General features: G+C 39.9%; 2 protein-coding genes across 2 annotated transcripts in view; one reads left to right on the top strand and one right to left on the bottom strand.

The window, feature by feature from the left end:
- The window catches only part of l3mbtl3 (L3MBTL histone methyl-lysine binding protein 3), a 19,632-nt gene extending 13,416 nt beyond the window's left edge, over window positions 1-6,216 (bottom strand). Inside the window, exons 1-11 of the mRNA XM_060882770.1 lie at window positions 6,169-6,216; window positions 4,273-4,378; window positions 4,025-4,136; window positions 3,554-3,677; window positions 3,294-3,432; window positions 2,378-2,462; window positions 1,936-2,030; window positions 1,705-1,809; window positions 1,089-1,224; window positions 686-777; window positions 437-588 (exon numbers count right to left, since the gene is read on the bottom strand). Of these exons, the coding sequence (XP_060738753.1) occupies window positions 437-588; window positions 686-777; window positions 1,089-1,224; window positions 1,705-1,809; window positions 1,936-2,030; window positions 2,378-2,462; window positions 3,294-3,432; window positions 3,554-3,677; window positions 4,025-4,136; window positions 4,273-4,359 (1,127 nt within the window). The 5' untranslated portion in view covers window positions 4,360-4,378; window positions 6,169-6,216. The remainder of the gene's footprint in view (window positions 1-436; window positions 589-685; window positions 778-1,088; window positions 1,225-1,704; window positions 1,810-1,935; window positions 2,031-2,377; window positions 2,463-3,293; window positions 3,433-3,553; window positions 3,678-4,024; window positions 4,137-4,272; window positions 4,379-6,168) is intronic.
- Window positions 6,217-7,968: 1,752 nt separating this feature from the next.
- On the top strand, window positions 7,969-14,111 carry LOC132854410 (putative transmembrane protein 244). Its single transcript, XM_060882788.1, has 6 exons — window positions 7,969-8,102; window positions 8,844-8,929; window positions 10,207-10,283; window positions 13,213-13,338; window positions 13,817-13,861; window positions 13,986-14,111. The coding sequence occupies exons 1-6, from the start codon at window positions 8,010-8,012 to the stop codon at window positions 14,081-14,083; spliced, it is 525 nt and encodes a 174-aa protein (XP_060738771.1). The 5' UTR covers window positions 7,969-8,009; the 3' UTR covers window positions 14,084-14,111.
- Window positions 14,112-14,212: the final 101 nt, after the last annotated feature.

The raw sequence follows: 14,212 nt of genomic DNA, 5'->3' as shown, positions 1-14,212 counted from the left end.
GAGAGAGAGAGAGAGAGAGAGAGCGACAGAGAGAGAGAGACAGAGAGAGAGAGAGAGAGAGAGAGAGAGAGAGAGAGAGAGAGAGCGACAGAGAGAGACAGAGAGAGAGAGAGAGAGAGAGAGAGAGAGAGAGAGAGAGAGAATAGATTGTAGATAAAAGAGATGAAGAGACAGGATGATGATGTGTATAGAATTTAACAGCAAGTGTCTTTCACACATTTGTGTGTGAGTGTGTGAATCCTCTAACACCATCTAGAGTCTACATTCCGCCACCACACACACACACACACCCCTACCCACACACACACGTTATTGTGTCAGAGAAACACTGCCCTCTAGTGGTAGTAGACTGAATTGTCCTCTACACTGTACTGTGCATGCAGCGTGTAACAGTAACACAGAAACTCTGATGTCATGTTGTAAGACTTCCTGTTACCAGTAATCATAACTCTCGTCCCAGCCGTCGAAGTGCACGAGCAGACGGTTGTCCACTATGTCCCTAATGCTGGAGACGCAGACGAGCGACGGGTTCTTCTTATCCACCGCCTCCAGCTTCATCCCCACTCTGAAACCTAATGGTGTGACTGTCTGAAGAGCAAACACGCAAACACACACACACACACAGAGTAAACATAACACACAGCCATAACACACTTTAGAACAGAGTTTAAAGAAATGCACTCACAGTGTGTTGGTTGTGGAACAGAGGTTTGGGTGCTGCTTGCAGTTTATTCGTCTTTAGATATGAACACCAGCTGAACTCATCGCTCTTCACTCCTGCAAGTACAAAATAATGATCAGCATGCAGACAGCGGCTCGGAGATCAGAGCTGTAATAACACTCATGTCCTGAAGGAGGAGCTACATCGTGTCAGTTATACGTCCATTTAAACGTATCTGCTGTGAGAGGAACAACAGCTTTGTTTGGTCTTTCAAATAACTTTTATTTCATTTAAATCTTCAGTAATAATTCAGTCTAAACTCATCCTTACTCATACCACAGACTGCATGGTGTATAGCTGTCCTGCAGGGGGTGTCGTCCTGTGTAGTTTGCTATCATATTGTATTGTATAGTATATAGTATGCTACCTTTAGGTGGATGTAGCTTGTGTCCTGTTTTCTCACACCAGCCCACAGGGTGAATGTCAGGAGAGTTGCAGTTTACCCAGAAATCATAGCAGTCTGAGTAATTATCAAAGTGCAGTCGCATTCTGTAACCGGATACCTGTGTAAAACACAATGTTGTGTTAATAAGTAGGAGGGCACGGTGGCTTAGTGGTTAGCACGTCCGCATCACACCTCCAGGGTCGGGGTTCGATTCCCACCTCCGCCTTGTGTGTGTGGAGTTTGCATGTTCTCCCCGTGCCTCGGGGGTTTCCTCCGGGTACTCCGGTTTCCTCCCCCGGGCCAAAGACATGCATGGTAGGTTGATTGTCATCTCTGGAAAATTGTCCGTAGTGTGAATGAGAGTGTGTGTGTGCCCTGTGATGGGTTGGCACTCCGTCCAGGGTGTATCCTGCCTTGATGCCCGATGACGCCTGAGATAGGCACAGGCTCCCCGTGACCCGAGGTAGTTCGGATAAGCGGTAGAAGATGAGTGAGTGAGTGAGAGTGTTAATAAGTAAGGAATAAAGCACTGTGTGAAAAAAACAACAACAACAGGGTGGAGATACTACAAGACAAGTTAATGATGTCAGGTCGTTACCTCGGCGACGGAGAGGATGCAGTACATGGAGGAGTGAAGAGGATCGATGCCTTCCAGCCTCATACCCACTCTGAACCCATTCTTACTCTGAGGGAAGGACTGGTGCTGCAACACACACACACACACACACACACACACACGTGTAAATATACACATACATACAGTCACATATAAAGCCAGCTCCAGAATTATTGGCACTCTTGGTGAAAATTAAAAGTGCTGTTCTCTCACCTCTTTAAAGAGTTTACAGGGAGCAGCAACAGCTTTCTCCTGCTCCAGATATGAAGCCCAGCACCACGATTTCTTCCTCCCTCTGTATGAAACCGCTAGCAAACAAACAACAAAACCAGGCATATGATTAATTCATACAAGGCTTATAACATCAGATAAAGGATTCAGACTCAGCAGATAAGGACACTGCCGTATCATAGAGAAATGCACATGCCCCTCTCCCTCCCCCTTCTGGTAAATCAGTGTAATAACATAAACTCTCTAGTAATTTGGATACTGAACCCTGATTGGCTTGTAGATGTTATGATGTAACAAGGCTTTATTACAGGAATATAGTGAACTTCTCACGTGTGTATCAGTCTGAACTCACAATGTTTTAATCACAAGAAACAAGTTTTATAAAGTTACAGCAACCTTCTGTATTAAATACGTTATGACTTACGCTGTCGGAGCAGAGCTGCGTCTCCTCTGCGCTTCCTGCGACCCCGTGGACCTACCCGAGTCGGCCGCCGGCCTTCTTTCTCTTCCTGTTACACAGATACACACACACACACACACACACACACCTATTTAGAAATGATACTTAAAATATATGTAGAAATGAAATATTACTGACTTTCGTCTTCCAGGTTGAAAATGTCTATAAACTTAAAGCTAACCTAAAACCTAAAATCTTTAAGCCATACACACTCAGGGCTACGTTTATCTCTATATAAAAGCCTCTGTTTGCCAGTGACAGTGAAGGTGTGGCCTCCATACCTGTTAGTCAAAGATGGGGGTGTGGCCTATATACCTGTCAGAGTCATAGAAGGGGGTGTGGCCTATATACCTGTCATAGTAAGAGAAGGGGTGTGACCTATACACCTGTCATAATAAAAGAAGGGGGTGTGTCCTATATATCTGTCGTAGTAAGAGAAGGGGGTGTGGCCTATATATCTGTCATAGTGAGAGAAGGGTGTGTGGCCTATATATCTGTCAGAGTCATCAAAGGTAGTGTGGTCTATATACCTGTAGTCATAGAGCGGGGATGGCCTAATTGCCTGAAAGAGTAAAAAAGGGGGTGTGGCCTACATACCTGTCAAGAGTCATAGAAGAGGGTGTGGCCTATATACATGTTAGAGTCAGAGAAAGGGGTGTGACCACTGTACTTGTGAGTGAATGGGGTGTGGCCTATATACCTGTCAGTGTAGGAGAAGGGGGTGTGGCCACTATTTGTCAGGGTCAGAAAAGAAGCATGGCCTATGTAGCTGTCAATTTCAGTAATGGAGGTGTGGCTTCCTGGTCTAAGGACTAATTAATTTGCTGTAACAGAGAGACATTAAAATATGTGAAGGAAAGAAAAAGATAGAGAAACTGACGTAATCTTCATCCTCCTCCACCACCACCTCCATCACTTCCTCCACCTCTTTCTCTGCTCTCTTGGCTGGGGGCGGTCTCTTCCTGCTGACCCGAGTGACCTCATTGATTCTGGAATCTTCTTTCACAAATGTACTCTTTCTGCAGTGAGAGGAAGATGAAGGAATGATGACTCACTGACTTAAAAAAGTCTGAAAGATTTCAGGAATAATTCTGTTAATGTTCAGTGAGTGTTTGATGGAGGTTTAGTGAAGTCACTCACTCCTGCTGCTGTAAGTGGAGGCAGCCGTTGGTGCAGTGCTGTCCGTCAGACAGGAAGTGGGGAGCGGAGTCCTTCCTGTTACTACAGACACTCACACTAGCACAATGCACCTCAACTGACAGAGCTGCAGACAAAAACACTGTCTCAAAGTAGGAATGTGTGTGTGTGTGTGTGTGTGTATTGTTTAAATATATGTATATATATAATTTTATATGTTGGTGTGTTTTTTGTGCATTTTGTGTGTGTGTTTGTGTTTGTGTGTTTGTGTGTATTGTTTAAATATATGTATATATACAATTTTATATGTTGGTGTGTTTTTTGTGCATTTTGTGTGTGTGTGTTTGTGTGTGTGTGTATTGTTTAAACATATGTATATATTAAATTTTATATGTTGGTGTGTTTTTTTGTGCATTTTGTGTGTGTGTGTGTTTGTGTGTGTTTGTGTGTGTGTGTGTGTGTGTGTGTACTTGCCTTCCTCTGCTGTCGGGACACTCCATGTGGTGGTAGCATGAGCCTTTTTAACCCCTTCCTCATCTCCCGTGTCAGTTATGACCTCCAGCACCCCAAATTCATTTACACGAAACTGAGGAAAGAAAAACAGGATGAACGGATTGTGGCCTCAAATCCATCCAAACTGTGGATGTTTACGAGAAACCACAGATCTCAGGACCACAAATCCTCTCCCTATCACTTTACTAATGTTTAACCTGAGCACAGACCTTGAGCTGGCTCCCGGGGAGGGTTCCCACGCCGTCGCTCCACTCCATCGCCCCGTACATGTCAAACTCAGGCCTCGATCCGTCCATCACACAGAACAGACACAAACTGAGACACAAAAAATCGATATAAATTTATCCTTATAAACATCTGAGTAACTGTAAACCAACAAATCTGTAAACCATAAACATAAACAGTAAACAATTACTGTCAAGAAATTGTAAACAAAAATATTAACTAGAAATATAACAATAAACAAACAGTAAGTATAAACATCAACAATTCAGTTCAAGTGTCACACAAAGCAACTTTACAAAAAAATAGAAATTCATGCTATAAATTATAATAATAATAATAACTATTATTATTATTATTGTTGTTGTTGTTGTTATTATTATTATTATTGTTGTTGCTGTTGTTGTTATTATTTTTATGCCTATAGGGGTCGCTGTTTATTTTAACTCAGATTTTAAGTCAGATTTTAACTTTTAACCTTTGTTTACACAATGAAATCACAGAGAACTGACAACAAATGGCAGAAGAAAATCTGATATTTATTCATATATTTCTGAGATAATTTAATATTCTGAGATATTTAGCGCTTTTGTTTGATTTAAACCCAATCGAGGAAATAATAATAATAATAATAATAATAATAATAATAATAATAATGATAGTAATAATAATAATAATAATAATAATAATAATAATAATGATAGTAATAATAATAATCATAAAAATGATAGTAATAACAATAATAATAGTATTAATAATAATAATAATAATAATAATAATAATAATAATAATAATAATAATAATAATAATAATAATGTGCTGCTCTCTGATTATACAGTCGATCTCAGTCAGTGTGATGATGATCACTGAAGGTCGGAACAGAAAAGTGATCTCAGTTATAAGGGATCTGTTAGATCTGTTAGATCTGTGTGAGTTACACAAGTAAATCTGTTTAAACTCTGTTTGTCACCTGCCAACAGTTTTTCAAAAATAAAGTAAAAACGGTAAAGAAAGATCATTGGGATGTAAATTCGGATGTAAACTGTATAAAATCTATAAGTCCTGAGCTTCAGTGTGAAATATGTTTTAATTCCCGACTCATTAGAATAAAACACTTTCCCTCTTCAGTAATGAATCAATTCGGATTATATTTAAACCTCCTGTCTCTTTAATTTGATTAGAATCCACTTTGCGTTTTCTGACACACACACACACACACACACACACACACACACACACACACACACACACACACACACACACACACACATACATATTTATTATTGTTTTATTATTTTATCTATATTTATAAAGCCAAAAACAACTCAAAATGGCGGAGCAGGAATTAATTCTGTCTAACTCTTATACTGAAAACCCTCCCGAGCTCAGATTATAGAATTAGAACTCTAATCTAATCTAATCTAATCTAATCTAATCTAATCTAATCACGGACACAAGTAAACGCAGTCTGTTTCTTTTTCTCTCTTTTTTTTTGTTGTTTGTTTTGTTTAAGGTCATAATCAGGGATCAGCTTCAGAACAGAAGCGTTAAAAGCTTGTGCATTATAAAGAGTGAAACACACACACACACACACACACACACGCACACACACACACACACACTGTGGAATGTTATAACGTTATAATAACCTCCTCGTTTCCGGTTTAAATGTAATCTTGCAACATTGTAGCGTTTTATTCACACTGAAGCTCTTCCTGTCTCGCGCGCAGGGCGTTTTACACTTTATAGCCAAGTTTAATTCGAAATGCGTCGCGATAAAAAACAAATAAAAGTGCAACACGGTGCACAACAGTGTGGCATCCGATCACAAGGCGTAACGCGTGACGGAAACAGTTTTATTCTAGTTTTAATTTGTCTCTTACCTAAATTCTCCCACGACTAATGCCCAGTTGCCCAGGCAGCGGACACAGTGCGCATGCGCAGTACAGCGCTGCTGCTACACAAGGTGTTAATATTAAAAAGTTTTATTAAAAATGATAAGAAATACTAACTCAAAGCCATAGGGACATAGAAAATGTTGCGTTTCTATTGTGAAAAATATTACTAAAATTAACAAAAAATTATTTTCATTCCTCAGAATAAAATTATCGATGTTTGTTATATATATAAAAAAAACAACTAATTTTATAAAACGGTACTGAAATCTGATTGGCTGATCTGCGTGATAGGTATTCTTTATAAATAAATACTCTAGGTGTAGAATTACAATTCGGTCAAATGAAAATGTGAGAATTATTTAACAAAAAGATTATTTATAACAACAACAAAAAAAAGAATTTATTATGTCCATCGATGGACTACTCTTTGTCTGCTGTGTTGCTTAGCAACAAAGGCTCCATGTTATTTGGTTTTCGTCACATGGAGGAAGATTTGGTGTATTTTACCCTATGGTTTATTCAACCATTTTGAAGTTGTACTCGAGGTTGTGTGAAGTTTTACAAAGTGTATACTTTAGTATACAGTTTAACTAATTGGTTAAATTGTGGTGTTGTAAAATTCATGGATTTATAATATCTGTAACAGGCAAAACACTACCATGCTTTAAATATATATATATATATATATATATATATATATATATATATATATATATATATATATATATATATATATGTATATATATATATATATATATATAATAATATATATAATAATACGATATGAATCACACAATTCATTCACGCTCCCAAAACAACAAGATGTAAACACACAAATGGGTGTAAAACCTCTGTGTGATAAAATCATTGGAGTTTTAACAGCAACTGAACATAAACGACTCACGAACGCGTCTGACATCGACGTTTCGGTTAGAATGTGGAGGTCGGAGTGATCGAGGAGAACTGAATAGGATCTAATATTTCATTCATTCATTCATCTTCTACCGCTTATCCGAACTACCTCGGGTCACGGGGAGCCTGTGCCTATCTCAGGCGTCATCGGGCATCAAGGCAGGATACACCCTGGACGGAGTGCCAACCCATCGCAGGGCACACACACACACTCTCATTCACTCACACAATCACACACTACGGACAATTTTCCAGAGATGCCAATCAACCTACCCTGCATGTCTTTGGACCGGGGGAGGAAACCGGAGTACCCGGAGGAAACCCCCGGGGCACGGGGAGAACATGCAAACTCCACACACACAAGGTGGAGGCGGGAATCGAACCCCGACCCTGGAGGTGTGAGGCGAACGTGCTGGATCTAATATTTAAAGGTAAATAAATACAGCTCTAATAAAACAATGGGTTTAAAAAGGAAAATATTTTTTCATTTTCTAGTCAGGAAAAGAGGACAGTTTATTTAAGTGTGCTTAAAGACAGCACCCTGTGAGGATGAACCAAATCTCAGCTTCACTGAAGGAACAGGAAATACAAGGGGGTAATTTAATTATTTATTTATTATTAACATATTGGTGCTATTTATTTAAATAAACACAAGTTCCAGTCGTGCTAGCACATTGTACACCTTCTACAAAGCTAATAGTATGTGAAGAAAATGAATTTTTGCCATCTCAGGCCTTCACAGGGAGTTTAATCCGGCTCAGATTAAAGCGAACGTTTCAGCTTGTTGCTAATCCTGTTAAGATTCGTCCACATAGACCTACAGTTAGCATAACCCTGCACCGCTAGCATCACTTGTTCTGTGTTTGTGTGTGTGTTTGTGTGTTGGAAGATAAAACAGAAAGTGTCTGCTCTTCATGTTGTGGGATTACTGCTGTCGGTGCTGTTGGACACCTCAGATCAAACACCACCGCAAGCTGTCAATCAACACCAAGCTCAACGACACATGGGTAAAGCTCTTCATCTCAGGTTCAGGAGATCCATGGCTAAAGATAAAACATGGTCACTGAGTCAGAATGGAATATGAGAAGATTCAGTCATGGTTATGGATATAAAGTGTTTGGATGGATGAGTGACTATAGACTAGAGTTATTTATTTCTTTATTTATTTTACCAGCTACAGTAACCGTAGCAGCATGTGTTTAGAAACTGCAGTTCATTTAACAAAACTAGGACAAAGAGGAGAACTCATCTGTCTAAGAGAAATTACTGACTTCCTGTGACACAAAAGCATTGTACGTTAAAAAGTGAAGTGTCATTTGAAAACCCATTGACTCAGAGTTGAACGTTGTGAGACGAGTCACATGCTCTAGATGTAGGACACTTTTTATTCACCCCCCCAACAGGAAGGCGGTTAAGATCCCACTAATTTGTGATTTTTCGAATTAGAAAGCATAATACGATTCAAATCATTTCAGAGTTTGAAAGAAAAAAAGATCAAGCACTAGACTTTTAGAAAAGAATAAAAAATCTGATCTGAAAGAATCGACTCACTGATTTGACTCAATGAAAAGAGTCACGATTCCCATTAATAAGGTTATGTGAAAATTTTTTTGTGAATGAAATCTGAAGGAAATCTAGGCAGAATCTGATGTACTAATTCACAAGGCATAACATAAGCAGGCTTTTGCATAAATGTCAACAATTTTTGTGCATGATTCTGTATTAAACTTTGACGATTCATTTTCCAGGTCATTCTTCAGAACCTGTTAATGTGTACAGTGTGTTTCTACTCACTTTACTACATCACCCTCAGTTTGTGTATCGGCATCCTGAAGTAAGTCGTACTAAATGAGACACACTGTGTGTGTGTGTGTGTGTGTGTGTGTGTGTGTGGCTTTGGCTTCCTGTAGTGTGAGCTCTATCTCGTGGCCTCTCAAAAGTGAAAGGTTTCCTGTTACACATTCAGCTGTGGTAAAGCACGTGTTTGTTAAAGCCACAAGTTTGTTGTCTTATTTAGTTTCTTTTACTGGAGCTGCAATCAGGGTTGCCAAGACCATGTTTTTTACAACATAGAGGGTTAGTTCGATCAAGCAGTTAAATGGAAAGTGAACATAGCATGTGTATGATGAACTGAAGCACAGAAACTGTTCAGCTGGGAGAATCAGGTGAAAGTCAGAACATCAGAAAAGTCTGGGCACCAAAGTGAACACAAAGGCTGAGATAAACACAACCATTAACAAACTTTCTATGGTGAAAGTTCCTGTCCACTTTCTGTCACCTATAAACAAAAACTATTTCATCTCAGTGTAACTGATCAGGGGGGGCATGGTGGCTTAGTGGTTAGCACATTCGCCTCACACCTCCAGGGTTGGAGGTTCGATTCCCACCTCCGCCTTGTGTGTGTGGAGTTTGCATGTTCTCCCCGTGCTTCGGGGGTTTACTCCGGGTACTCCGGTTTCCTCCCCTGGTCCAAAGACATGCATGGTAGGTTGATTGGCATCTCTGGAAAATTGTCCGTAGTGTGTGAGTGAATGAGAGTGTGTTTGTGTGCCCTGTGATGGGTTGGCACTCCGTCCAGGGTGTATCCTGCCTTGATGCCCGATGACGCCTGAGATAGGCACAAGCTCCCCGTGACCCGAGGTAGTTCGGATAAGCGGTAGAAAATTAATGAATGAATGAATGTAACTGATCAGTAGAACATTAGTTATAGTGGCATCTTGGAGGAGCAGAACTACTGGATGATGGAGATTACAAAGTCATCTTTTTTACTTTAACGTTGTTTTTTAATTAAAGACTGAGCCAGTGGACATTGATGTTGTCTTTTAAAGCTAAAAAATTATCCCAACATTTAAGGTTTTGCTAGCTGTTAGCTGCTCATGCTAACTTTCATTTGTTCTTAGATACATACCGAGCATCATGACTAATTTAAAAGAATTGTTTAAGTGAAAATAAAGAAATTATTTAAATTCTCTGAGTATCTGTTAGCTGATTTTGGCTAAAGGGAACAGTGTGAAAATGTCCATTCTTCATGTATATTTAATCTAGAAGGATGTTTTATCAAAGTCAGTGTTAAATTGTCAGTGTCAAGTGTGTATTTGTGTGTTTTATCAGGGTAGAGGAGGTGGACAGCTTATTAGCACCTTTCAACTACAAAATACAGCCTTCATGGAACAACCCGGTATATTTAGGTAAGTTCAAACCTCGTCCAGGAAAAATGTCAGACGTGACACTGTGAGAAATACTGAATAAATAATCTGTTCCTAATCCACACAAAACTGTAAAATGCTTGTTATATTGTTCCTTTATGTCTCCTGTGGCATTAAATATTTGAACAGTATAATAATAATAATAATAATAATAATAATAATAATAATAATAATAATAATAATAATAAAATGGTTTAAATCTTTATTTGAATATATTGTCTTCTGGTAAAGTAGCTTCCTGACTTTTGTGTACTTTCTGCTTAACTCACTTTGTTCTAGAGTTTTGTGATTTGACTTTTGTTATATTTTATAGCATTGTTAATCTTATAGTGTTGGTCTTTGCTTAGTTGTTCTCTCAGCTGATTAATCAGGAGTAGTTTCAGCCTCCCTTAAGGTGTGAATTGTGGGCAGGGCTTACTCATTTAAACTGAAGTTTGTAAGTATCTCTCTAACACAACATAAGTGTCTAGTACTGGTTGATATATTCTACTATACCTTAAGTACCTATTTCACTCTTGGTTGACTGCAGATATTTGCCTCAAACCCATCTCTGTACTCAACTCTTACCATCACAGATGCTCCATTTCCAGAGCAGAGGTCACAATCCCAGTAACCTCATCTACCCTCCTCTGTTGTGTAAGTCTCAAACAGTGGTGGTAGGTGGGCTCTGGAATTGCCAGTCTGCTGTAAAGAAAGCTGATTTTATCTCTGCTTTAATTTCCCATTACTCCTTTGATTTTCTTGCGCTAACAGAGACCTGGATATCCCCACAGAACACTGCTACACCACTGCTTTATCCACTGCCTATGCTTTATCTCACTCACCACTTGAAACGGGCAGGGGTGGTGGTACAAGTCTACTGTTGTCAAGGAGATAGTGTTTCACACCTCTACTCTTGAATCATTTAACCATCTCCTCTTTTGAAATCCATGCCATTTCAGTTACCGCTCCAATCAACCTTCTCATGGACTTTCTCTGCCGTCTGTCCTCTAAACCCAAGAAAACTTCTTGTTCTGCTCATTGGCTTTCAGATGTGTTGCGCAACAATCAAAAAGAGCTAAGATCATCTGAGAGAAAGTGGAAGAAATCACAACTTGATGCAGACCTTGACTCTTACCGTACACTCCTGGCCAAGTTCTCCTCAGATGTGAATTCTGCCAAGACTTCCTTCTACAAGGAAAAGCTTGAAGCTTCGGCACAAGACCCTTGGAAGCTCCACAACATCATCTCTTCTCTAGTCAATCACCTGAGTCCACCTGCTTCATTCTCCCTGACTGCAGAAGACTTTGCTTCTTTCTACCATGAGAAGATTGAGAAAATCTGCAGGACCTTGACTTCTACACACCTACATCTCACAGTCAGGATTCCCCTACTCCTTCATTGTCACATTTCTCAATCATAGCAGCAGAAGAATTTTTCAACTCATCCAGTCTTGCAATCCTGTCACCTGCCCATTGAATCCACTCCCTTCCACTTTGCTCCAGACCATCTCACAAGACCTTCTGCCCTTCATCTCTACTATTATCAATGGATTCATAACAACAGGTCATGTATCAACTACCTTCAAGAGAGCAAAGGTTATTCCCATCCTAAAGAAACCTGCTCTGGATCCATCAGACATCAGTAACTACAGACCGGTATCACTTCTCTTGTTTCTTTCAAAAATTCTTGAACGCATTGTCTATAATCATGTCTTATGTCTATAATATGTCTTCTGGTAAAAACAACCTCCAAGACCCCAACCAGTCTGGCTTTAAAGCAGCTCATTCCACAGAGACAGCCCTTTTGGATGTCTCTGAGAAACTACATGCTGCTAGATCAGCCAAACTGTCATCCATCCTTATCCTCCTTGACCTTTCAGCAGCGTTTGATACGGTCAACCACGAGACTCTCTTATCCACCCTCAGGAGTCTTGGGCTTTTTACGGATCAGCTTGGGAATGGTTTGTTTCCTACCTGGAAGGACGCTCATATCAGAGTGGGTTCTCTTACCACTGCTATGCTAATGATACACAACTTATCTTCTCTTTCCCACCCTCAGATGCCACAGCTTCTGACCGGATCTCAGCATGTCTGGCAGAAATTTCATCATGGATGACTGCTCATCAGTTAAAGCTCAATCCTAGCAAAACTGAACTGCTGTTCGTCCCAGGTGATTCATCCCCAGGTCATGATCTTGCTATATCCTTGCACAACGATCTGATCTCCCCTTCAGCCACAGCTCGCAACCTTGGGGTAACCACGGACAATCAACTGTCCTTTTCCTCTCATGTTGTTAATGTGACTCGCTCATGTTGGTTCCTTCTCTACAACATTAGAAGGATTCGTCCATTTTTCAACCTGCGAGTGTCATGCGGGAAAAAAACACATCTGAAGATTGGAGATAACAATCATAAGTAAAACCAGGAACCAGACTGAAGCCAGGCAAAGCTCTGAGGACTCAATATAAAAATATATCAAATAAAATATAATATAACATAACCTAACAACACACTGTGCCATCACTCAGGAATAAACACACAGCTAAGGAACTGAGGAAACTCCAAAACAGGTGAACACAATCAAGACAGGATATGAAGCAAACACCAGAGAAGACGTTTTAAAATAAATGAGCGACAGTGCCCTCTCCTGGTCTGAGCAGGAAATGTCCGTGATGTCTGTTACAGCGAGAGCTGATATAAGATCAGATCCTGCTGATTAATTCTGAAAAATTCAAATTGTCCCTAAATGAGAAGACATCTGAAATACAGTCAAGGTTTAATTTACAGACTAAAATTCAGGAGAGTTGATTAACTGTTGATTAAAGCGGCAGGATTTATCAGGTATAAACACAAAGTCTCTCGCTTGTGGCTGAGGATTGTTAAAACTCTGTGTTTCACAGTTTTGTGACTGTGGGTCTATTTCCTGTGCAGTGAGCGTGATCTCAACGGAGGTGACATACGTGGTGGGAGGACTGGTGTTCGCCTGGATTGTGGAGGAGCGGGTGTGGGACTACGCCATCACTGTCTCACTGTTACATGTAGGCCTCACGGTCACTGGTATGGAGTGTCAAATGAAACACACACAAACCAAAATAATAAAAATAAGTGTTGATGTCAGTCATTATCTGTATCATTTACAACACAACGCTGATGAGTTCTGGATTCTGATTGGTCCAAAGCTGTTGATTAGTTCACTAGTGCAGGGATTGTTCACATTTTTATCTTTATAAAACATACTGTATCTTATTATTATATCTTATTACACTGTAACTCTAAATAGATAAAAACTAAGCTATTGGTCAGGTGCGGTCTGGTCTGTAGGCAGTGATGCATGACGGGAAATGGGGTTCAAGGTTTATGTAGAACTGAAGTGATGAGTATTTTCTTCTAATACCATATCCTTGAGTTTTATTCTGTAAATATCATCCAGGTCTCCATGTAACAGTAACTTACTGACTCACATTGGAGATGGTGGTGGAGACTCAGTTGTGGATGGATGTAAATCAGTGGAGTTTTGTGTCCCGTTGTGTTTCAGTCATGGCCGATTTCCCCTCCACAGAACACTGGTGGATCTCTCAGGGTGAGTCCTGACTCTGTTACTGACCCCTGTTCCTGTTCCAGTGGAGTAAACATCTGAATCATTCATCCATCATGTTCACACTGATTTTAGCATCTAATCTGTTCTATAACTGGTTCATTTCCAGGTTCAGGATTAGTGATGATGATCTTCGGTGGTCAGATTCTGTCGTATCATCTGTATTGGAAGAATTTTGTGCATCCTGCAGACCTCCAAAACTTCTGAGTGAAATCTCTTAACAGTTTGAACTGTGAGTTGTCGTCCTCCCCCCCCCCCCCTCTCTGTCTCTCTCTCTGTCTGTTTCTCTCTCTCTCTGTCTCTCTCTCTGATCATATTTGTGTCAGGAGATTATAA

The sequence above is a fragment of the Tachysurus vachellii genome, chromosome 12 (assembly GCF_030014155.1).
Source record: "Tachysurus vachellii isolate PV-2020 chromosome 12, HZAU_Pvac_v1, whole genome shotgun sequence".
In the NCBI taxonomy this organism is placed as follows: Eukaryota; Metazoa; Chordata; class Actinopteri; order Siluriformes; family Bagridae; genus Tachysurus; species Tachysurus vachellii.
This window is presented reverse-complemented; position numbering and strand designations above follow the sequence as displayed.

Excerpts from the sequence above, each read along its gene's own strand:
- LOC132854410 (XM_060882788.1), top strand. The coding sequence starts at position 8,010 with ATGTTGTGGGATTACTGCTGTCGGTGCTGTTGGACACCTCAGATCAAA. Across the intron at positions 8,930-10,206 it reads TTGTGTATCGGCATCCTGAA|GGTAGAGGAGGTGGACAGCT; the intron begins GTAAGTCGTACT and ends GTGTTTTATCAG. Across the intron at positions 10,284-13,212 it reads GAACAACCCGGTATATTTAG|TGAGCGTGATCTCAACGGAG; the intron begins GTAAGTTCAAAC and ends TTTCCTGTGCAG.